Below are 25,473 nucleotides of genomic sequence, written 5' to 3' on the forward strand. Positions count from 1 at the left end.
TTCCCTCCACTTTTTATATATTATTATATAAATAATTATTTTTTTAAAACTTTTTTTCTATGAAAAAGCATAATAACTAAAAAACGGACAAATGGATTTAAGAAACAAATATGGGTTGATAAAAGGGCAGAAATAAACAAACTCTTTTAACCTTAAAGGTTTAACAAATTACTTCCTGAAATCTTGAGATTTCTCTATGGAGATCAATAAAGTATATTGATTAATTGATCACTTCAATAATGATCACTCTCTGTGGTGCAGATGAACCTGCAGCTCCGGTTCCCATTCTTGCTTTCACTACTGCCTCCTGCTGTTCATGGAGCTCATTACTAGCGATGGTATTTCAAATGCTCAAAAAGGTGTCAAATCATATCGACCAAATACATATTTGTCTTTTATTTTAGCCTGGTTCTACTTAATGTTTCTTCCTCACCACTGTCACTCATTATGTGGAACCTGTTTTTCCTTTTTTTGCAGTCATAGTTAAACTTTCTTTTTAAAGGGAACTTTATGATTTTATTTATTAAGTAATGCTCAACTAATTACCATGTTTTATTTAGTTGTTCGAGTTTGCTCTTGTCTTTAAATTCGCGTTGCAAGGATGTATTGGAGTGTGTGCGAGAGAGTGTAAGGGTTGGGGGTGTGGGGTGTGTGACGTCAGAGGCAGACAAAGCGCCTCTCCTGCACAGCTTGTGTGTCAAAGTCAGTCTGACACCAGCGCGAGCAGACCCAGACTCGATCAGCATCAAGACTCCTTCACAAGCTGCCCTTTCTTTTCTTTTTGGAGAAAGAAAGTTCAGTCAAAAGAGGAACACCAGCGTGTTCAGGAGAGCAACAGTGCTTCTTGACTCTGGGGATAAAATGAAAGGGTTACCTGGCTGCATTTTGGATTTGGAGTCTGTCATCGCACCTCTGCGACTTTGACACCGGAGCTGAAGTTCCAAGGATTTTCCCCCGTTGCAGGAACTTTCCAGGACCAGCCAGGGAGGATAAACAGTCTTTTTCTCTTTTTTTTGTTTGTTTTTGCTCTGATCGGGAAAAACACTGTGAGTATCTGATCTGTTTTAAAAAGACGCGTCTCTGTGGTCCTGAGTGGAAAGTTTCATTCGCACATCTTTACATAATCAAAGTTTTACCTGCCACGTCGACTTCTGCACATTTGGTTGCGATAAAAAAAAAAGCGATAGAAGAAGCAGATGCACCGCAAAACGTCTGCAGGAAGAAGGATAAGAGAAGTGAAGTCTCGCAGAGTTTAGGTAGGATCAAGTGGGAGTCGACGTTTGGCATCTGTCTTGATTTTCCACGCTGATCCCGTAGTCAAGGAACATGCTTGGAATTTTCTCTTCTTCACTGGGGTCTTGAATCCATTCAAAACGTATGCATCCCAGCACATCTGTGTGCATGAGTCATAGATATGTCCTAGTGTGTCAAAAAACAATATTAAAAGTTATTATTGGGTCATTCTACCGAACCTATAGTGGTCAGACGATTTATCAGAAAAATAAATGAATAAAATCTTTGAACTTAACGTTAAGTTATTTCATAACCTTTCTTTTTTTTTTTAAAACAAAGTATATAATCTAAAATAAAAAAATCATCTACGCCTCTTCAGCATGTACCACCCTTAAACAGTTGCACCTTTTAACAATTACAAAGACCCTGTTTCTTTAAGATACACCCCTCAAACCTTAGCAGGAACATTTCAGTAGACATTAAGGGTATTTAAACTGAATATATTCTTTGCCATCTTTGCTAGTCAACAAGTCATATCTGAGGTAAATTTCTTTGAATTATTTTTTTGTGTATCTTTAATTTCTTATCAATTTAATTAAAATTCTGTAAGATTACATCTGTCTGACTGTGAACTTCCCCTTTCAAATGTTTATCAAAATGTGTTTCATGTTACACTAATACTGTAGGTGATCAGTTTTAATATATTATGTTGATAGTATTAAATTCAATGGTAAGTATTTTTATGATATGAAAACATAAAAAAAAAAGGATAAATGTTGTCCATTAGACCAGGGGTCCCCAACCTTTATTGGGGACTATATGTTTCCTGTTCTATGCTGTGGTGTGTTGGGGTGGAAATGTGTCCAAGAGGAGTGTCAACAGGTTGGACAGGTTGATCAGGAGGGCTGGTTCTGTGGTTGGAATGAAGCTGGACTCACTGGTGACAGTTGCTGAGAGGATATCATTGAACAAACTACTGTCCATCATGGATGATGACAGTCATCCTCTGAACACTGTCATCAGTGAGCAGAGAAGCAGAATGAGTGCACGAATGCTCCTACCCAGGTGCAAAACAAATAGACTCAGGGACTCATTCATCCCTCGGGCTATTAAATTGTACAATTCTGAGTTCGGGGGCAGGAGTGGAGTGAGAGTATCTGGATGTTCTGTTCCATGTTAGTCTTTGTATCTTTGTCTTTGTTGTTTTTCTTTCCTTGACCTATGTTCTTTGTCTTTGTCTTTAGACTTAGATTGTGTCATCTTGTTCTTCCTCTTTATGTTCTTCTTATTTTATTTTTTATGTATTATTTTTTATTGTTTATGAAAAATTGCTGGCTATTGTAAAAAAAACAATTTCCCAAAGGAGACCTCCTGAGGGATCAATAAAGTTTTACCTTACCTTACCTTACCTTATATTCACAGACGACCTTCAGATAAAAGCGGTAAATTTTTTTTTTACTAATTTTCATAAGTTTACAGGTTTATCTTTTTAAATAAACTTAACCAGGTGTCCTGACATGTTAAGAGCCACAAGCTTATATTACTTTGGAGAAAATGCCACATTTCCATAAAAAGAAAACACATTTCAGTCAATAATAATCAACAATACAAATTGTTATTCCTTCTCTGCGGCCCGGCAACAAATGTCCCATGGACTGGTACCGGTGCCCGTACCAGGGCTTGGGAACCACTGCATTAGACCACTAATAATAGGTATTTAAGTTTGATGTGTAAAAATATTTTGTTTGCAGATCATTTCTCCTTTTTATGACACTGTTTACCAGATGATGATTATATAACTCACAGAAACAAAGGAGGAACCTGTTATAATGAGGCAGCAGTAGTAAACGTTCAATTGGCAAAATCAACTCGGGTTTAACTCGGCAGATGCTTGTATTGTATTGGAAATTTGTTCGTTTTTATTTAATTTTTTGTTGTTTTAATGAACAAAAGCCTGTTCGATTTAAATTTTAAAAAAAAGGAGAGAACCAAGAAAAATGTAACATCATCTATAGAGACAATAACATCACCAGGAAAATGTAATTGTAGTAATAACTCGATGAACAAATGAACGCATGGATTAAGTAATAAATATATAAATTAATGGATAAATTATGTTTGGTTCATTTATTTCAACTTTGAATAAATTTCTCTTCAGCTACAGTATGCAACAATATACATTGCATGGCAGTGAAGGTGCTAAATGGTCCTGACTTCAAGTCCAAAACCCCAAAACAAGCCAATCTTTGACACTGACGCTGTCTTTTAAATCAGACTGTCTTTACTATAAGAGAAAGGGGAAATGTTCAATCTGCACACCAAAAGGTCAGACAACTACTGGACGACTAACGTATATGAGCTCTTCATTTGTCACTTTGACAAAAAGTCCTTCTTCAGCAAGCTCAAATCCAATCCAGATGCCTTGTGTAAACGTTGTACGGTAGGATGTCCTGGGAGACCTCTGACTTCCAGCCAAGATTGTTGAAGCTGTGAAGCCTCAAAAACAACATATATATATCCCTCTATCCATTGATCAGATGGATAAAGATTGTATCACACATCGATATTGTGTATTACTCCAAAAGACTAAACAAACTCCAACACCCAAGTTGGCTGTTATTATAGAATTATTGTATAGCATAAAAATGTTTTGTTTTTATTTCTATAAATGATGTTACACATTCCATATTTCTCTTTACTTGTTTTATGCAATAAAACATGTCAAATCTCAGACAAGGACCTTAAAAAGACCTTAAAACTATCTGGAATAATGCATACACAAACAAGAAAGGGACATTTTATTGTAGTAAAAAACATGGATTTATACTTTGACATCTTAAATAATCCATATATCTACCAAAAAAATAACTAAAAGTGTGATTAACAATGTTATTTTTGGGTTAATACCACCCTGTCATCCCGTGTATGGCACATCATCAGTTAAAATATGAACAGGGCTGTTGGTTTTCGGGAGCGTCTAGTGGTTTCCAGAGCGACCATAAGACCACTCGGTTAGCACTGATGAATCATGGCACTATAAACATGATGGATTTGACAGGGCTGTGTATGATGGTGAGGATCCTTCTCTGTGGTCATCTCAATTGTTAACAGGGACTTTGATGGTCCCGGTTTTGACGGCGTAGTTGAAAACCGCCCCAAACAAATCCCCCCTCAGCAAAGAGTTATTATCACTCAGTGAAGAGTGTTTTGGGTTTCCCAACACTAACTCTGACATCCGTCAAAGAAAGGGGTCTCGAAACATCTGTGTTGTGATTACTTAAAGTGCGATTACTCCTCCCCCTCGTCTCTGCTCCCACATTCCTCCCATTCCTCCACCAAGGTCTAGATTGTTTCCACATCCATCCAGGTAACAATGTTGCATTTGAGAGTTATTGTGGCGAGTTTAACACTTTGCTGAGATATAACACTATGATGTCCAACTTCGAGTTCAATGCTTACTTCTTGATCAACCTGCTCTTCCAAACTCCCACTACATGTTAGCTTTTTTAAACGGTCATTCATCCTGAGACCAAACTTTTGTCTAGTGTGGGAGGAATTTTGTTAGAAAAAAAAAGGGTGTTATATGGATTATTTAAAGACCTTTAGTACAGGTGTAAGTGTTTCAAGCTTCAATATCAACGCTTTGCGTTTGAAACCAGACTTCTAGTCAGCTGATGGTTACCAAAGCCATGACTGAAAACTCACTGAGTGACTCACACTCTGACTTGTCGAGACTGACAACCACAATGACACATTGTCACAGACACAATGCATCAGATGATACTGTATATAAAACACATTTGACGACACGTAGACTTAGTCATCACCCTTTTTTATTTTCTTGCCAGCTCGTATAACGTTTCTTTCATGTGATGAGAGTTCCTTTGGTTAATGGTGGGAAGTAGCTTAGACCACGGACAAAAAAGAGAAGTAAAACAGGAACAAATACAGAAAGAAAAAAAATACAAAATATGAATATTTGAATGATGAATTCACTGAGTTACTGGCAGACCTGCATAATAAGAAAACTCATTGTTCTCTGGGTCAAAGTGAAAAACCTCCACCACTGCATATGTATTTCTGGTAGCCAGGGACAACACAAGGGATACCTCAAGCACCTTTTATTTGCGGGCCTTTGTGTCACATGGACCCTGAGAAAACACAAGGGTTAAAGAAAATCTTCTTCTTTTTTTTACATGAAACTAGAAGAACCAACCAAATACTTTGCCTCAATACATTAATGCATCCAAGGCTTCCTCAGATCAGCGACACAATCGAGGTGCATTCTGGGGGAATGTAATAGTCAGAAACGATCAGATTATATGTTATTCTTTTACCATTTTAGAGTTGTAATTCAACTAATTCCATGTTTATTGGATTGTGTCCCTTTAATTTATGTGTGTAATTGTTCATTTCTCTGCTGCCTTCTAACATAAGTGTCATGACTGTTGACATTTGAGCACTGTTTATAAAACACAGTACACCTAGCAACTATGTGTCTGAGTGCATGTACTTGTGATTCTCAAGTCGTCTCAGTTTTGCTTCATTCCTCGCTAACTTAATGTCATTCTGAGAGGAGCGTCGGACACTGAAACAACACTAAGAGTGAGCAAAGAGAAACCTTAACTCTCTGGCGCTCATGGTACCATTAGAAGTTCATACATTGTCCCAAAAGAATCCCCTCAAATGATTGAATAATAGAAAAAAAATATACAATCCGCTTTTTTTATACCATTGCCCCCCCGAGTTTATTCATGAACTTCTTTCCATACCTTAAGAAGAAGTTTAGCTGGCATGATTGGAGCATAGTTCAGGATGGTTCATATGTAATCTTAGTAGGATAAGTGCACAACAACCTCATGTAAGCAGCTTTCATTTGAACCGAACAACAGAGCAACGTCTGATGTAACCTCGCTTCGGTGATGTAATGTGTGAAAACTGTTTCCAATAGAATGATTTCATGAGATAATGGAACACGCCCGACAAACACCTCTCACTTCTAGCTTTGACTTGATCTTCCTCTTAATATCTCAACCGTTTTACTCTTTTTGTTGGAAATCGACCATTACTTCTTTTTTTTTTCCTGTTTATAACTTTCATTTATAGTATGGAAATGTATCATAATAAAACTTAACCATCTTCCTAAATCATGTAGCTATAAAGTAATCTATTTATTCTTTTACAACATCCACTTATTCTAGCCTTTAAAGACCGTCCGGTGCCTTTTCTGCTCCATTTAAGTGTTATATATGCATTTCTTGTTCCAGTCATTTACTCACAAAACCAACATGTGGAAGAGATCAGAGCCGACGGAACCTAAAACAAATAAGCTCATTGGATGGTCATTTGTGAAATGAAAGGGTGGGTGAAACATGCTCCTCGGATAATAACCCGTGAGCTGGATTTAGGCAGACTTTTCCAAGTTACGATCAAGACTCTGTTCCAAATTTGAGTTGGAAAAAGTCACATTCTTGATTTACGATTTGGCCTGAAACAAACTGGAGATAAATCAGCAACTTGATTAGACAGAAACATCATTTAAATTGTGTCTTTGCTTGTCAGGGTTTTTAATTGCATACATGTTTTGAAAAGATCAAGTTCTCCAACATATTCACAAAATCTTGAAGTTATCGCCCCTTGGCTTGGGGCACAGTTTTTGTTTTTTTTTGCATTTGACAACAAGCCTTGTTGTAATTCTTGCCAATTGTTTTCAACAAAAAAATGTAGAATATATGTTTCTACTTAAACAGAAGGGAAGTACTTCTTTGTAGATGTTTTGACAATGAAATGTCTTGTTTAAGTGCGGTTCATATCAAAACTTCACAGATTCTATTCGAGTTCATGGATGTCTCCAAATATTATGGATTTTCTGTCATATTGTGGGTTGTGGGATGCGCCATGACTATATAAGGCGCCATGCTATTGGCTAACAGAGGAGCTTGAGTTATGTATCCTGGGTGCTGATTGACTAAGAGAGCAACACATACCCCTGTGCAGTATTCGGCATCTTAATCCCCATCAGACTTGACAACAAATTGACCATCATTGAAGTTTCAATGCAGTCTTCAATGGCAAACACACCAATTTACTTTTTGAACCAATGTTTATTGTACTTGTACAGGGCTCAATATAAGTATTGTGCCACTACTTTGTGGATTTCACCGAATGCCGTAGGTCCTGGATAGGGCTGGAAATTTGCGATGTTGGAACTTATATAATACCTTAACTGAGCAATACTTTTTGTGAAACCAATTTCATGAGATCCATTCTAACAAAAGTTTTATACTTGAGCTTTGGTTTATTTTCTAAGCCCTTTTTCTCACAGAAATAAAAACAATGAATTTCAAGTGCAAAAGAAGTTAAGTAATTAGACCCCGTTCATACTAAGCCTATCGTAACAGGTTGAAAAGTCTCTGCATAATTAGCGGGGTTCAACAGGCTAAAACCTCTTGCGTTCATACACAATTGACATATCCGGCTACAATGAAGCCTGTGGTCTTGAATGTAGTTTAACTAGAAACGGCTAGATGCCATTCTTGTTCCTATACACTCCCCCCAGCTTTCTCTGCGTATCCTGAGCCCCAAATAAATATATACAGAGCCTTGTCTCAGGTTCAGACCAGTTCGTGTACGCTGCTTCCATCGCGAGTACAGAATTGCCTGACATTGATACAAATCGAAAGTGGAGAGCACAAGATTATTTTATTTAATATCTCAAGATCAAGATCGAAGTTGGCGGGAATTGCATACGTGCAAGAGTTTTCCACACAACTCGGATGCTGACCTCTGACTCCGGAAGTATGACGTGAATCGGAACCGGCTAACTAGTCCTTAGCGTTCACACCAGGGTTTTCGCCACGGCAAACCCCTGAAAACCCTTACCAAAACTACTCCCGAGGTGTTTAACCGGATTTTAACCTTGATTTGCGTTCATAGTAGGCTTATTTCAACCAGTTAAGCACCTCTGGCCTATTCAATCGGTTACGATAGGCTTAGTATGAACGGGGTCTTAGTTTGTCTTCAGAAAGATCCACTTATTAAGTTTTGATCTTGCGTGGGGGACCAAAATTGTCACTGAAACATGAAAGAACCTAAGTTCGCTACCAAGCCCTAGTCCTGGAACGTAACCCCTTATGATAAACAAGAGAAACGCATCATGAATATCTCTACCAATCCTTTTTTTTAATACTGACAGTTATACTTGAGCTTTGTCCGGTTCATTGGTGCTGTTGAGAACCGTGTTTAGTTCAGAACATCGGCCCGGTTTTTGGAATGGAATGGACCCCCTCTACGCAGTGAGTGATGCGTGAGCGCTGAAATGGAAGCGCTTAAGTGGTTGTCGGGTGTCGTCCACTAACGAGCCATGAATCCCATCACGGCTGCTGTCACACATGACTCAACACCGACTCTCAATCCAGCCCTTGTACCCAATCCACTGACTGCAGCAACTGTTGGAGTGTGTGTGTGTGTGTGTGTGAGCGAGCGTGCATGAGGTGGAGGGGAGAGAATGAAAGCCAGTGTGCATGAATGTCTCAGAGAACTTATGTGTGTGTGTGTGTGTGATGCAGAGTTTTGGTCGGAGAGGCTGCTCCTCTCTTCTCCGATGGGGGAAAAGGGAACAATGGGCACATTGTGTGGGGACTTGGCAGAAAGAAAAAAAAAGATGAGGGGAGGTGGAGGATGAGTGAGGTGCGAGGGAGATGAGAAGGAGAGAGGGAGAAGAAATAGTAGGTGATGGGAGAGGAAAACATGACAGACCGAGAGTTAGAATAGCTGAAAGAAGAGGTGAGGAAAAGAGGAAAAGAGCAGGTCGGGTAAGAAAATGTGGGGAAACTTCAGGACGGGAAATGAACGGATAAAGAAACAACATTATTAGAAATATTTATTCGCAGTTGAGCCAGACAAACACCTGTTACCTTGATCTTGCACCGTTAACAATCAGTCAGACATGAAACGTTTTCCTTTGAGTGATTATAATCAGAATAATTTGGACATTTTTTCTAGCAATGGCGTCCAGATTTCCTTGTACGGTCTTATTCTCTTTACAATATGGATTCAACTCATCTCATTAAAATATTTGGTTCTAATTTGAAATGGTTTTTGTTTCTGCCACAGTATAAAAACAAAAATCGGATCAACTAGACCAAATAAAAGGGAATATTAACCAAGATTCCTGTTTGTAAATCAGTCTAAGATTTGTATGCACAAATGAGTGACACATCTAACACAAGTTATTACTTTATGAAGTTCTTTATTAAGTTCTCCCCCTTCAAACAGACACATACTGATGATAAAATAGAGGTCCAAGATCTATTTAAGAGACACTAAATTCGACATAGTAGTTGCCCTTTAACAATGTTCGCGTCATTAAATCAATGAATAAAACACAAACCTGCATCTGCTGCAACATTTACTTTCAGTGTTCGCTCAAGACTAGTTATACTAGAATTATTCGGGACAGCTGCTTTGTTTTCTGGACTAAAATGGTTTGGGGGACATCTGGTCACATTGGTTTGTAGGACATTCAAAAAACGCATCAAACATTTGTTGCATGGAAAAAAAAGAAAGTCTGTCAACAAGTGCTAGGGACAAACAGTGCAGCACTCCCAACATTTTTCACCAGTTTCTTAGAGGGAGCTGTCTCAGAGCATCTGAGTACAGGCATCTTTCGCTGGCATTTCAAAGATCCCTCGACAAATGCCAGTGCTCAGCCCAGCCCAATGCCAATCCTTTCTGTGTGTGTGAGATCAAAGTACTTGTTTCATTCGTGCCTCATAGGCTCTGAAATATTAGTGAGCAAGAACTTGATGATTCAGAGAGCATTACTTGAAACTTTTTTACTACAAGCCTGAAAAATGAGTGCATCAAAAACCCATTATTCAATGCAGCACATTTTTTTTAAAACTTTCTGTTCCTCTTCAAAGCTTCCAAATAAGCTTAAAGCAGATACAAATATATGGCCTTTGAATCTTGCAGCTTTCCTTATCTTAATAGATGATGTACTGCAACTGTAGATTCATGAGCCTCGTGTTGACCTTCCTGAGATTTCACTTAAATCTCAAAGATTAAAAGGGAAAATGTATGTCAGACTCCCACTTTTTCACTCCTCGACAATATATCTTAGATCAAACACCAAGTTTAGTCTTTTTTAATCCTCAAATGAGACTTAAATATGATGTGTTATTGTTTTTTCAGCATAAATCTCTCTTCAAATAGTATATATCTCAGTGTTTTCTCTTGGAAACTGCTCAAAGGCTGTTGTGTGTTTAGTTAGGTTATGATTGTTTTTTGTCTTCAAAGCTGCTCTGGACAGTATTTGTGTTTGTGTTTTTCAATTTGTTTTGTTTGAGGCAAGTTGGCATGGGTGTGCACTTCAAGGCGTCTCCTTTCTTCACGTGTTTCTTGGAACGTTTGTGGCTGTCAGTGATGAAACAGGGTTAAATAAACCCATGTGTGTTTCGCTTTTCTGCATGATTCATCTTTTTTGTTTTCTTTTTTTTAAAACAATTGTTTTCGTACGTTATGCAAAAGAGTCAATCAACGGATCAATTTGAAAAACTATGGAACACTAATTTTTCTCTGTTCCACACATTTTTAAAGTTAATTTCCAGTCAATTTATTGTTAGTTTAAACCAAGGACTGAACCATGTGTTATTGAACAGTCAAATTAATACAGAATATTGGTTACAGGATCTTTAGCTCTTTCTACATTCAAATCTTCTACATTCAAAGGTTGTGCTTTTTTAATTTATTTTTAAATAATTTTTCACAAGATAAAAAAAGAATCATACACAGAAAATAATTATTTTTTTAAGTGTGTAATTGGAAATATTGTAGTCAAAGTAAAAAGTCAGCTTTGATGTATATGTTATGTACCAGACATACAAAGAAAACTGGGAAAATGGTTCCCAATAGATGAGGTGCACAAGGACAACAGATACCAATTAAAACACCTGTTGATCCTAATAATTTAAAAGCAGATTATACATGCAATGTAAAAATATTTGTAACATGAAGTAGTAGTAGTAGCAGTGTAAAGTGCAAAAAGACATTTGTGGTAGTCTAATTGATATTATAGATCAATTGAGTGCTATAAAATATAACATTTGGTAGGAGTTCATGTAATAAAGAGCAGTAAAAGTACTTTCAATAAGTCTTGTGATGGTGGCAAAAGCTCAAACCTGTCAGTGCATCTCAATAGCTTTGGAAGCCGAGTCTGCTAAATTACATCCAGCCACTATGAAATCCCAAAACAGTCGTACTTCTGTCCTCATTCCATCCATCCATCCATTTATACTTCTATAAATTACATGTGTGTACAACAATTCAAGTGTTTTGTAAAGCACATTGAAGGTTTTTAAAGCACAACTAAAATCCATAACCTAGAGTCGGGCTATAATTATTAATAGAAATCATAGTAAAAGTACTATAGAACCATGGTTAAATGTCTAAAATCCTGGATAATGACCTCATTCCAGCTTGTGCAAGGGTGTATGGGTGGTCCCTTCCTGGATGTTAAGGCACACTCGCACAAAGCATACTTTATTCTCTGTCTCTGAACTGCCAGACTTTATCACACATTGCTAACAAGCATGAAGCAAGTACGTTGAATCACCAAGACACACTGCGTATTTTGTTCTTTGCCTCCAACACCCGTGGTTTTTGCACATTGTTGATTGTAGCCACACACAAACACTCGATATGTCGCTCTCTTGTTCACACTTGAAAATGCCTTAACGACTTAGTCATTCTAAGTCTTCCTGTAAGAACTCTTTACTCCTGGGTGTTAGAAAACAGGAATCTCAAATCCCCCTCTTTTTTTTCCCCCTTCCCTGTCCTCAAGATTACTCAACCTTTAACGGTACAAAACCCTGGCCACTTCTGGAGAGCACTCCTACAATGACAGGTTCACTCACTGCAGGCTCCAAGACTCTGATGAAAGTCTCGGGAATGTGTACAGAGACGGCACTGATACTTCCTTCACTTTCTAGTACTGACTCACAGGCGTCGACTGCCCTCGTGGCGGCTGAGTCCAGATGCATAACAGCCGTAAACCACAGATGACAAGCAGACGAGTCAGTGCTTTCATCTGTTACACGCGTTGTCAGCGAAGCTTCCTCATTAGGGGATTTATGTGGACCTCGGGGTTGATGCTAGGACTCAGATGTTTCACTCCATGACTGGATTCTTGATTACAAAACCTCAAAACTTGAGAGAAATAATTAAACTGTTTAATATAATAAGGCATGTCTTAATATATCACCTAGTCATATTAATTTAGTTGTTACCATTTCCTTATTTAATTTGTAATGTATTGTTTGATGCTTCTTTTACTTTCGTAGACCGTAAGCATGTCTGCTTTTGTAGTTGACTTAAGACATGTGCAACCCAACTCTTTGTATTTTGTCTTCTTGCTTTACTTCCTTTAACGATCATCCACCCGCAGTCTGGTTGATAAAGTTTCTGCATTTCACAATTTTTTTTGTCTTCTTAAACTGTAAATATTGTATAATTATTTGTCACTCAAAAGATTAATTTCACTCATTTTGTTCTCACCCTCATGTTAACTAAGGGTTGAGAGAATTTTCAAATTGGCAAAAGTACTGAAAGGAAAATTTAACTGAAAACAAACCCCAATAAACTTATTTCAAAAACAAAAGTAATGAAGAAGTGCTGGAGCGTTTTTGACAATTTCATATAATTACATAGTTCAAACACTGGTAGAGCAAAAAAAATGTTGTCAAAAGTGAAAGTTCATCCCAAATTTAAATTTCAGTCCTTAGTCCTTTTTAGACAAAGAAAAGTGAGCCCTGTTCATGACCATCATATGCAGAGGATCTACAACCTTTTTTGTACTGCGGGACCAGTTAAATGTCAGGATTATATTCACCAACCGACGTTCAGATAGCAAAATAAAGAAATACGATAGCATGACCTTCGGAAAAAACTACCAATATGGGCATGAAAAAAATCAGACTAGTGCTGAATCAGCAAGAGCTCTGGACTGGTTACAACAAGATGTTTGTGTATTTGCATCTATGTATATTTGATTTTATGCCGACGATGGTGTTGTGTATGTGTGTGTCTTGTAGCTTTTGTAGACTTTGTGCCAATGTGTGAGCATGTTTGTGTTTGTTAGGAACAGTACTGTGGGTTGGGGACCACTGATCATATGAACATACCTTCCATTCTACCTGTAACTCCAAAAGGGACCTATTATTCAGAAAATTCTTCCCAACCTTAGTCGACTTTAAGTAGAAAATGAATGAATTTTAAATTTGAGCTGAACTATTTTGTTTCACATTTGGCTTCTCCAGTTTTTTTTACAATGTAGTTGCATAAACATGTAACAAGAATTCCATCAGTTTTGCTTGCAAAATGAGAGAAAGGCTCTATTAGGGTTAGTTTTATCTTCCCGGAAAATTCAAAGAGTCCTCTCAGTACTTTAGCCATTAAGATCAGAATCAGAATCAGAATCCCTTTATTATCCCGCGAGGGGAAATTCTTTTTAACAAACAGCAAGAGCAATATACCAGAAGAAAAATAAAAACACCCAGAAATAAAATATTAAAAAGAAAAGAAAGATATCTCTGACCCACTGTTTTAAATCAGTTTGGTTGTCATGTAGATCTGCCAACAAGTATAGTTTGTTTTTTGGAAGTCCATGAATTACGACTGGAATATTTGTAGGCTTGTGTAGATAATGCATCGTTTAGTTTTTATAAGCTTCTCTGGAACTACTTCTCATTATCTTGCGTTGCATTTCATAGACTCCTGTAGAGTTTCCTGACTCATCTGTGTTTAACATAGAGCCATGTTGTCGAGAATATTGATTTTACATGTGCGTTTGTTTGTTTGTGGGAGTTCATTCAAAGCTCCGGCAGAGGTGATCCATGTTGCCCCGGACAGAGAAACAAAACAGGAAGCCTTGTTAAACTTCACCAGATGGAGAAAACATGCTTTAGCTTCATGAAACACTGGGTTTTATTCACTAAGTCATATGTGCAGACAAACAGGCGTGCACACAAACATCCACAGCTGCACACAAACACAATCTAAACACTACACACTTTTGTGCACAATTACGGTTTTGTTCATTTGCTCCAGTGAAGCTGCTGATCCTGTTACGGGAAACACGCTCATACAAGCAATCAGGTTAAGTCAAAGGGGATTTATTCCTCTATGTTATGGACGAGGGCTTAAGATCACATGTTTTTTTTGAAGCCAATCTTTGTTTTGAATGTTATGAAGGAAACATTTCAAACTTTAAGACATTTAATTGTCTAAAACCCGAAAGGTCAAACCATTTTGGTCTATAAAATAATTGCCTTTTTTCCTTACAGGAAACCCTCTACCACTATGGATGAGGAACAGTGCTACTACAATGAGACCATCGCCTTCTTCTACAACCGCAGTGGGAAGTACCTGGCCACCGACTGGAACACGGTTAGCAGGCTAGTGATGGGTCTCGGCATCACGGTGTGCATCTTCATCATGCTCGCCAACCTCCTGGTGATGATCGCCATCTACGTCAATCGGAGATTCCACTTCCCCATCTACTACCTGATGGCTAACCTCGCGGCTGCTGACTTTTTTGCGGGACTGGCCTACTTTTACTTGATGTTCAACACGGGGCCCAACACGAGGCGGTTGACTGTTTCCACCTGGCTCCTGCGTCAGGGCTTGATCGACACTAGCCTGACGGCGTCCGTGGCCAACCTGTTGGCCATCGCCATCGAGCGTCACATCACGGTGTTCCGCATGCAGCTGCACACGCGCATGAGCAATCGGCGCGTGGTGGTGGTGATCGTCATCATTTGGACGATGTCGATCGTCATGGGGATGATCCCTAGTGTCGGCTGGAACTGTATCTGCAGCATCGAGACCTGCTCCAACATGGCGCCGCTTTACAGCAACTCCTACCTGATCTTCTGGGCCGTTTTTAACCTTGTGACGTTTGTCGTCATGGTGACGTTGTACGCTCACATATTTGTTTACGTGCGCCAAAGGACCATGAGAATGTCTCGACATAGCTCCGGACCGCGACGGAATCGGGATACCATGATGTCTCTGCTAAAAACTGTCGCGATTGTTCTAGGTAAGATTCCTCCAAATTATTTTCTCGCCTATGCAATATAAATATAGCTCTTTTATGCACACCGCCCGACTACCTTACCGTCTTTCTAAATTGTTAACATTTATAACTAACACTGAAAGTAGTTATTCTTTGTTTACCGGTCTATTGGATACAGATCTTTTAAATGGAGATCATGTAAAATTCATGGCGCATGAGCCAAAATCTACCTACCTAACCAACCCTACCTAACCATCGGTCGATCAATACAACTAACAACCTAACCATGCATACTTCATCCAACCATCCATCCACCTAGCCACCTACCTATCCACTCATACATCCGTCAAATGATCTACCAACCTTCTGTACGTACCTACCTACCCACCCATTCATTTATTAATCCATTCTTCCATCCATCCACCAATTCAACCAACTGCTTAACCAGCCAATTACCTATCCACATATACATTTACCTACCTACAAACAAACCTATCTACCAACCTTCTGTACCTACATACCCACATACCTACGTACATTTTATGGTCTGCTATTATTTGAAATCGAATGTCCCTCTCACAATATTTTGTTTTCGGTGTTATCTTGACCTTTTAAGTATATATTTTATTGGGTATTATTTTGATTGTTTAAGCGCTTTGTGACCCTGGTCTGGAAAAGCGCTTTACAAATATTAATGACTTACTTACAATGACTGACCCCCCCACCATGGATTTTGTGAGGTTGTCAAAAAGTATGTGATACCTTCTGATACTGTATTCTTTCATCAACTATCTTCATGAAACATCTTAAAAAAGAGGCATTAATGCAGAGAAGAAAGGCTTTCATAAGGCAATGATCGATACATGTACACCTCAGAACTGAGAATTGAATTGAAACTTTTTCCTTGCCAACCTGATTTGACATTTTTTAATATCACATCTAATGGGTTATCTAAACTACTACTACTACTACTACTACAAACCGCCCATGAACAGGGTATAATTACATAGTCAGTAGTTACATGTTTTTTTTTAGTAAAAATAACTTCGAAATGAACTATGCGAGAAGACAAATTCATGGTTTTTGAAAGAAGTAAATGATAACGGAATGTGGTTTAAAAAAAAAAAAAATCAACTTCAAGCCAGTTTTCTTCATGCATTCACTTACAAAGTGCATTAGAGATGATTTGTTTAGTTAAAAAGTGAATCAGGTAGTGATACATTTTAAGTTACAAGACCAGTGGAGTAGTGTTGCATTATGTCTTTTTAGTCTGAGTCTGCTCTAAAATCATACATTATGAAATAATGGGGTTATTTTTGGTTTAGCAACTGCATCAAATCATACCATACAAGCTAAAAAACCCCTGAAAAAACACATGTCAGAGTGAGAAAAAAATACTGTTTTTATAAATATGTAAAATTAAATTCAAAGTCAATTATCTCAGTTTATATTATGAGAATTCCCCTTCACTAGCTACCTAATGTGATCCCAACATTTTTATTGATTCACAGATTTATGTCCACTTACTTATGGCCTGAACTGTAATTATCTATGATGTGCAGGCTTCTCCTACATGCTGTGTTTAGACTGCCTCAATTCTGAAGCCAAGCTGTGCTTTCCACTTCACATGTCTCCAAAACTTGCCAAGTGATAAGTGTGTTTCAGGGTGAATTGTGGGAAAAACGGTGTGGTGCAGCATAGAAAAGCAGGATGTGTTGGTCCCAGACAAAACATACCAAAGGATTTCATGTGATTTGTCTCCTGCCTGCTATCTCATCCTGCCGTTTCTGTTGTCCTAACTTCAGCTTCAAATTTATATCCTTTCACTTTCGGCTGTTTATTTGATCTTACTTTGTTCACGCAGCTGTTTTCTCGTTCACTTTTGAAAACATTTCCAGGAGTCTTTATGGCTGTTTCGTGCAGATATCGAAAAAAAACAAAACAACGTAAATGGATATGCGTGAGACTGATTTGATGTCCATTGGATGCATTTCATCCAATAAATCTAGTTCTGTAAAGATACTTAGAGTAGTTTAAGATTCAAAAACATCTATTTTCAGTGTACTTTCCTCACATTAAAGCCTATTTCTGATAAACCTGATAACCCGTGAGTCACGGTCAAATTCCTATTTCCATCAATAGGAGCTGTATCAAGAAATATGCTTGAAACTCCGAACTTGTGTTTCTTGTACGAGACTAGATACTAAACGTGTCCATCCTCTCCCATCTGTTAAGCAGATGAGAATCATCACTGCTCCCCTGCTGCCTGTTGTCCTCTAGTTAGGTCTTTTCCGGACGCTGTGAAGATTGCTACGGTTGATTTCTCCTCAGGAGTACAGGACTCTAGTGGAAAAACAAGCTGTTGATGCACTCGAAAAACTCCGTACAGCTGCTTGATTCAAAGAAGCTGTTGATGTTCGGAATCCACAAGAGCACAAAAACAAGTCTAAGCGACAGTTTGAGTTCGCTGAAGTATAATAAAGTCCAGTCTCTGTGCTGGAAGATGCTGCGGGTAAAGAAAAAAACAAAAACAGGAAAGACAACTTTTCTCTCTGTGTATCAGAATGTAGTGACAGAGCGTCCTTGTTTCGTCCTATTGTTTACGTTGAATTGATGCGATACTGATCACTGACTATTTAAATGGCTAAAATGGTGAGTAAAGAATGGGAAACTGGCAATTTTTGTCCGAAAACATTTGTCCTGTTTTTCCATTATGATATATATTTTTTTAAAATAAAAGCAATACTTGTAAAATTAAAACAAACACTTGGAATTTGTTTCTGTTGAAATAGACTTTGTCAGTGTAATGATATCTCACAACTTGAGAGGCTTTGATTTTGGTATGGAGAGAAATAAGATACTGTGGATTACTGCTTCTTGAAACCTTAAACAAGTGATGCGATATTCATGACATTGAGGTTTTTTTTTTTGTGATCTGGTCACTTCTGTTTGTGTCATAACAGGTGCTATTATGGCATGGGTATAAGTACCCAACCCTTCTTACAGTGCATACTGTACTGCATGTAACATAAGTTTTCCACATTTTACAATATTTTTACCTATAAATTATACACAACAGAACTGATAAATATGTGTTTTTTTTTGGATTCTAACATTCTTTAAACAACAAAATAAGAAATTAATACATTATCTAATATCTAAATGTACTTGAATCTTTAGAACAGACACTCCAAATTGGCTATCCGTGGCCCTTGAGATGATACTCTGAGTGGAGGGCCATCATCTCAGAGTATCATCAAAGTTTTAATTTGTTGCCTGAGCCAATAACTCCATCTTTGTACACCGTTAGATGGCTAATGAATAAAGTTTAATAGCTTTGATTGTTAAGTTTAGATAGAAGAGATTAAAAAATAAAATGAGAGATTATAGACGGTACCATTTGGACTCTGTTCTTGGACAAACGCTGGTCTTGTCTTCAATTGGCAGATTCCGATTCTACAGTAGTATGCGGCAGCTGTGGCATCTCAAGTGCTGCTTATACAAATTCTCTTCGTCCATCATCAGCTCCGTCAAATTAACCACGGCCCTTGATCAACACATGTTTTTGTCAGGTGCCCGGCTTATGAAGGGAGCTTCTGTGAATGATTCGATTATCTCCAATCCCTTGTGGCCGTGTACTTCATCATTGTATGGGGCTCCAACACATACCGCGGTGGAATCAGAAATGCCACAACCCTGACCCGCGCTTGTGTCCGGAAACACTGTACAAAGAATCAAGTATGTTCACAAGAAGCAGTTGTACGAATTGTGCAACGAGTCACAGCCAAGAGCCTCTGATGTCAGCGTAGAAATATATGTCACCTGTTTTTGATATGTGCAATGTGTTTGACGCTTATGAATGAAATGCGTAACACATCACACAACGCTCCCTTTAATGCTTTCTTGGAATCTGCACCATATGTCTTTAACAGTGTTTGTTGTATAGAAGGAGATGTGAAATTTATGGAATATGATAGTATATACTGTAGAGATGTCACATTATGTAGTTATTTGAGATGATTTCATCTTAATTACTGCTTTTTGGTTACGTAATTAAGTTATTTAAAATTGTTAAACCTTTCGCAGACCAGGGTCACAAAGTGCTTGAACAACAGAACAATACACAGATAAACTACAATACAAAACACAGTAGCCCCCCCAAAAAGAGAAAGCCTACACAAATAAGTGGGTCTTAAGAAGCTTCTTGAAGGAGTCAGTAGATCCATCAAACGCACAGGGAGCGGAAGATCATTCCAAAGCTTAGGGAGCAACCAGCTCAGAGTGAGCTTAGGGGATAGGTTGGATGAATGGATGAATAGCTCTGAAAGTAAAAAACAGAATTTTAAAATTGATCCTGAAAGAAACTGGCTGCCAATGCAGAGTTTTAAGGATCAGGGAAATGTGAGTTCTTCTACTAGAGCTGTTAATGACAGAATTCTATTGTTTAGTCTATAACTTTATAGTTTTCTTTTTTTGTTAAAACATTCTTTTGTGTTGATCTTTTTGTGCTTGAGTAGTCGGTTGGAAACAATAGTTAGTCACGCGCTGAAGTGGATTGAACTGGTGATTTCTATAATACTTTATACTGTAAATAATATTTCTCATTTACATCACTTTATACTACTATATACATATATACTTTAAATAGAGAAGAATGTACTGTAAATGACTGGAACTGCAACTGTTCAAGTCCATTCGAATAACTTCTTTTCTTGTATATCAATCTTTTTATTTGCCAGGATGAATGAATTTAAATTAAATAAAAACTAAAGAGGGTTTTTCTCAGATCTTTGTAGGTGAGATTAAAAATGAGTTTCATTAGATCAATTAATTAAAGATGGTGAGTCATTAATTAAACCCTGTCTTCTATTAAAAGGGAAAAAAAAAAACTTTAAAACCATGTCTAAATTGAGACAACTTTTTTTTACTTTTCTGTACAAATGATGATTTGTTTCGTGTGGTTTCTAGCTGCTTGAGTCATGTTGAGATTAAAGCTCTGTGTTCTCGACATCAACACATGTTACATCAGGTTTGAGGTAGAAAGAGTGATAGGGATTGGGATGGGTACGATTACTGAAGTATGGAGATGGTAATATAATATTGCATGTTACACAAGGAGAATTAGCCACATGGGATAGGATACTTTTGAGTAGGAAATGACTCATGCCATCTATGACGAATATGTAGTAGTCTGTGGTCATTCAAGAAATGATTCAAGAAATTCAGCACTCAGGAATGTCAGTTTGGTCATGAGTGAAAAATGTTCAGGCATGTGGAATCGATCAGGATGATGTCATGAATACTGCACTATTCTGAAAAGAGTATTTTGAAAAGTACGTTTGTTTTTTTCCAGTAAACATTTTTTTTATAGCAGATTAGCTGTGATGGTCTTAATTATAGAAAGATAGATATTATATTATTTTCAGCTCGGGCTCTGAGGTCTGTGGATCAGAATCTACTGATGGTTCCTGAACACGCTTCAGGACCAGAGGAGAGAAATCCTTCCAGGATTTTGCTCCTCAGCTTTAGAACGATCTTCCTCTCGCTCTGTGTTTGATGGATCTACTGACTCCTTCAAGAAACATCTTAAGACCTTTTTATCATGTGTCTTGATCTTTTAAAGTACATATTTTAACTGTTTATTGTTTTTGATTGTTAAAGTGCTTTGTGACCCTGGTCTAGAAAGGCGCTTTACAAATAACCTTTACTTACTTACTTACTTACTTAATTACTATTAAAGACAATATGGTATTAAAAGGAAACGATGTACTCCAGTGTAGAAATGCCTCTTTCTCTCATCCTACAAAAATCTTTGATAGTGAGAAAAGGTTCATTTTAGCCACTTTGCAACTAGAATTATATACAAGTTGTCTGGGTATATTATGATTTTAAGGATGTTAAAAGAAACAGAAATATACACAATTTCAAATTTCATGTCCAGCCTTTTTTTTTATTCAGTTTTAATACGCCAATTACAACAATCTCTCTTACGACAGAGACCACACCCAAACCCCAGGGCTTGGCTAAGCACTGATCCATATTACTATCAAGCCTGAAAGGTGTTTTATTAAAAATATATATATATATATATATATATATATATATATATATATATATATATATGCTTGTTTCAGTCACAAGATACTTAAAGAATAGGCCAGCAAAATTGGTATAAAAAAAAGAAGGGAAGCTTATTTGTAAATGTTAAAATGCCAACTGAGAAGACAGAAAATAACTTTAATTACTATTGTCCTTGTTAAGGACCTTACAACACTACTCTCTCTATCACATTCCCTCTCAGTGAACTCATCATTCTAGCTGTGTGTGTCTTTAGTGGATTCTTATTTTGGGTGCACATGCCATGGATAATTCTTTGTATCGGTTGGTTTGGGCTGAAAAGCAGGGATGCAGAGCTGACATTACAACATTTAAAGACAGATAGCTCTGCTCTCAGATGCCTCTAGAATTTTCTAGATCCCATAAATCTTCAAGCAGTAAAAGTGTTTTAAAATGTCCATAGAATCATCTATATAAGTTTAAAATCAACACTGTTTTCTATTCAGAACAAAACAATGTTGTTTTGATGTGTGTAAAGCAATTCCGACTTGAGTTTTCCTGCAGTGATTTAAACGACTGACAGCTGCAAACAAACAACTTGGTGACAGTCGAGTCATTTCCCAGCTCGAAAAACATGCAAAACACACCACATGCACAATATTAGCACTTGTTTATGTTCGCTCACTGCAATTTTCACTAACTGACAGCGGAACCGCATTACAAGAAAAAACAAAAAGAAAATAAAGCCTCCTTGTCTGGAGTAGAACTCTGCAAACAAACTCACAAAGCCAATTGTATTCGGAGGAGAAACTTGACACGACAACCATTAGAGCGAAGTGACACGCAATAACTCTCAAACCAGAGGTTAAGTGAAAAAGGTCGTCTTCATAAGCTGATATTGATGCGTTTCTTAATCAACAACAGCAAGTGCGTGTTTCTGTTTTTTTCTTTTTTAAAGATGACATGATGTTCTTTCTCAACATCTTCTAAATGTTTTTCGCGTCACGCTTTTCGCGCTCCTCCCTCTGCATGTGTGCCACGTGCAATTACCAAAGTGAGTGGCCGCCAGTGTTTGTGTCTCCATATGTGAGTGTTTATGTGTCCGCCCTTGTGTGTGTTTATATGTGTGTGTGTGTCTTGTAGGAGGGTCCCTGCTGTGGCCTGTTCTTCATTATTTCCTCATAAGTGTTCCCATATTCCCCGGTTATATCACATGAGAGCGTAAGAGCCATCGCTAATGCAAAGGTGTTAGAAATCTGATCCAAATGATTGAACGGAAATGTTTAACTTTAAGATCCCAGATGAAAAGACCAACTTATAAAGTGACTGGAGTTGTCATTAGAAAATGTAACTAATAAAAGTTAAACTTTTGAGAGGGGTGGGGTACCTGAAATGTTTGGCTGACAGGGTCCTTGGCATCTCAAGAAACGCACTCCAAGCAACTCTTTCAGTTACTCTAATGTTTAAGTTCAGAAATCAGAACTTTGGCGACAACCAGTCAGAGCTCAGAGAGTGAATTCATCAAGCTATAAGGAGATTAAAACAAAAAACCTAGAGACAACAACATCCAAATACTTATTTTTTGAAACTCTGATTCCCAATTTTGACCTTGCACTAACTTTAGACCCCAGAAGATTGACTCATATTTCATGGACTTGGAATTAAGAAAGTGCCTATATATGGGGCGAGTGGGGAAAAAAAAAGAAGTAAATATTTGTTATTTTATGGTTTATATATCAATAAAGTGTGTAAAAAAAGTAATATATACAGAGTTTGATCACTTTTGTGTTGGATTTAAACTTCTGGCCGCTAGATGGCGGCACTCATTATGTCCTACGCAGATGAAGGAACAATAAAATCTATGCGATGACTGAGGACGAGAGGATACAGTCGACTCCCACTGCTTTTAAAGCTGATGTTTGGATATATTTTAACTTCAATTTCTATTAATTTAACAAAAAGAAAGTGGAACAATCACAAGATGTCACTAGAATTCAGTGTTACCTAAATTCATTCTGTAAATTACACAAGTGTATCAAATTGTATCATGAGCTACATAAAGCGAATCGCATCCTGAGATTATTGTATTGCTGCAGTCCAATGCGTATGTCAGTTTCTGTGTTCAATGTCTAATAACGGGTTTAATCATGTTAACACAAGTGATTGATAACACACCATTTGAACTAAGATAACATAGATGGTGATTATCTCATGGTCAAGGTGATCCGGAGGCTTGTGTTGGCTTCTGGATTAGGTGAACAACCTCCACCACTTCATATGTATCTATGGAAGCAAGGGAGGTCGGGTCACTTTGACCCTGAGATAACATACGGGTTAAAGAGGCTTACATGAAGCCAGATTAACAAATATCTAAATAGTAATATAAAAAATAGATTCAGGTGATTAAATTGTGATATATCGGTGTTTTAGTTTGTTGTAACTGTTCATGTCCCATAATCTTTTGATAAATGGGCGACATCTATCTACACGAGTGCAGCATGTTACTGGATCCATCATTTCCGCAGAGGAACAGAAGTTGTGTCAAAGGTCATAATGTTTCCCTTCAGTCTTGCTTAATGTTTTTTTAAACACAATGTATATCTTGAGTATTATTCTACATCAGGCAAGTGTCAAATGACTTGTTTTTATCTTTTAAGTTTTTGCTGATTGTTGTCCTGTTCAAAGACAAATAGTTCACATAGCTTTTCGTGCCGGCCTTTTGAGACATTTGAGCAATGTATCTAGCTCCGGAGAGTCTGCTTGCATAGCTGGGAAGTGAGGTCAAGCCTGCAGCTGCCGCCCCGCAGAAGACTAACAGATAACAGACCGGCCCGTCAATATTACCTCCCGCAGTTGTCTCCGCTTCCCTCCATTCTCACCGAGTCGCTTTGCTGCTCGGTCTCCAGAGTCTAATGTTCCACGCTTGTCTTCCATGCAGACGAATAACGGCTATTGTCTCAATCCACAATTAAAACACGGCGCCTGAGAGTCACGACCCCCCGTGCTGAAGTCACCCCTCTGTCTTCTGTTATTTATGGAGATGAACTCATGAAGGTGATTGTGTTTCTCTCGTGGTAACCTTTGGGAGGCCTAAATCAAAAGGATTAAGCTTTCATTATTAATGTTTATATTTATGCATCAATCACCCCTTCTTTTTTTTAAACAAATCTATTCAAAAAAGGTCACTGCTTTGAACTCTGGGTTAGTGTGAACCGTTGTCCTTTTCCAGTTTGTATGTCACCCCCCCGGCTCTGTGGGTTTCCTCCCCCATATCCTAGCTCATACAGAGTTAAATTGATGGCTCTAAAGTTATTTCGATATGATTGGTTGTCTTTATTTTGCAGCTGGCTTCACCAGAACAAGCAGATGATAACATGAACGATAGTCCTGCAAGATGCATTTTCAGACTGGGCTTCACTAAATGTGTCAAGGTTGCACATGAGAGTATTAAAGAGACAAGTCATGTAGCAAAGACGGCCAAATGGACATATATGGGAAGACGATGGACGTTTAAGTGTTGAGTGTGAATGTATTTTTTAAGATTGGTATTGATTTCTTCAGGCACCCTGTGGAGATTTGAGTTTTTCACTGATGTCACAAAAGTCCTGCCTACATTAGCAACACATAGTGACGATATTGTCACTTTATTTCGGTAAAATGATTCTCTTTAAAACTGTATTTGTGGTTCTTACTGACTCAGGTTTCTGTTAGTTTCGGTATTAAGTCTCTTGCATTGTGTGTTTTCTGGGTTTATTCTGGCAAAGTTGAAATCGATCAACTTCATGCAAATGTTAAAGATTATTTTGATTAAAACTAACTAATAAGTGCTTATAGGTGACCTAATGTACATTTTTGAGATACTATGTAGATTGTGATGGTTAATAGTAGGTTAAAAAATAAACATTACAATTCTTGAAGAAGCTGTTTGAAAAGAGGTTTTAAAATACAGTATAAAGCATCTTGTATACAATTTTACTTTCCTAAAGTTATGTTAATGAGCAATTGTTTCGCAGATGTTTTTTCTAGTTTGACTTAAAAAGTAGATTCCACCGGAGGTTGAAGCGAGGACACAACTTTGCTTCATGATACTCAATCGGTTAGAGTCTCCT

At 37.7% G+C, this 25,473-nt stretch overlaps 1 protein-coding gene across 1 annotated transcript in view; it reads left to right on the forward strand.

Annotated features, from left to right (window-relative positions):
• The first annotated feature begins 705 nt into the window (after window positions 1-705).
• Window positions 706-25,473, forward strand: part of lpar1 (lysophosphatidic acid receptor 1) — a 28,261-nt gene continuing 3,493 nt past the window's right edge. Inside the window, exons 1-2 of the mRNA XM_087791369.1 lie at window positions 706-1,046; window positions 14,577-15,331. Of these exons, the coding sequence (XP_087647495.1) occupies window positions 14,593-15,331 (739 nt within the window). The 5' untranslated portion in view covers window positions 706-1,046; window positions 14,577-14,592. The remainder of the gene's footprint in view (window positions 1,047-14,576; window positions 15,332-25,473) is intronic.

The sequence above is a fragment of the Callionymus lyra genome, chromosome 5, assembly GCF_982586985.1.
Source record: "Callionymus lyra chromosome 5, fCalLyr1.hap1.1, whole genome shotgun sequence".
NCBI classification, from domain to species: Eukaryota; Metazoa; Chordata; class Actinopteri; order Syngnathiformes; family Callionymidae; genus Callionymus; species Callionymus lyra.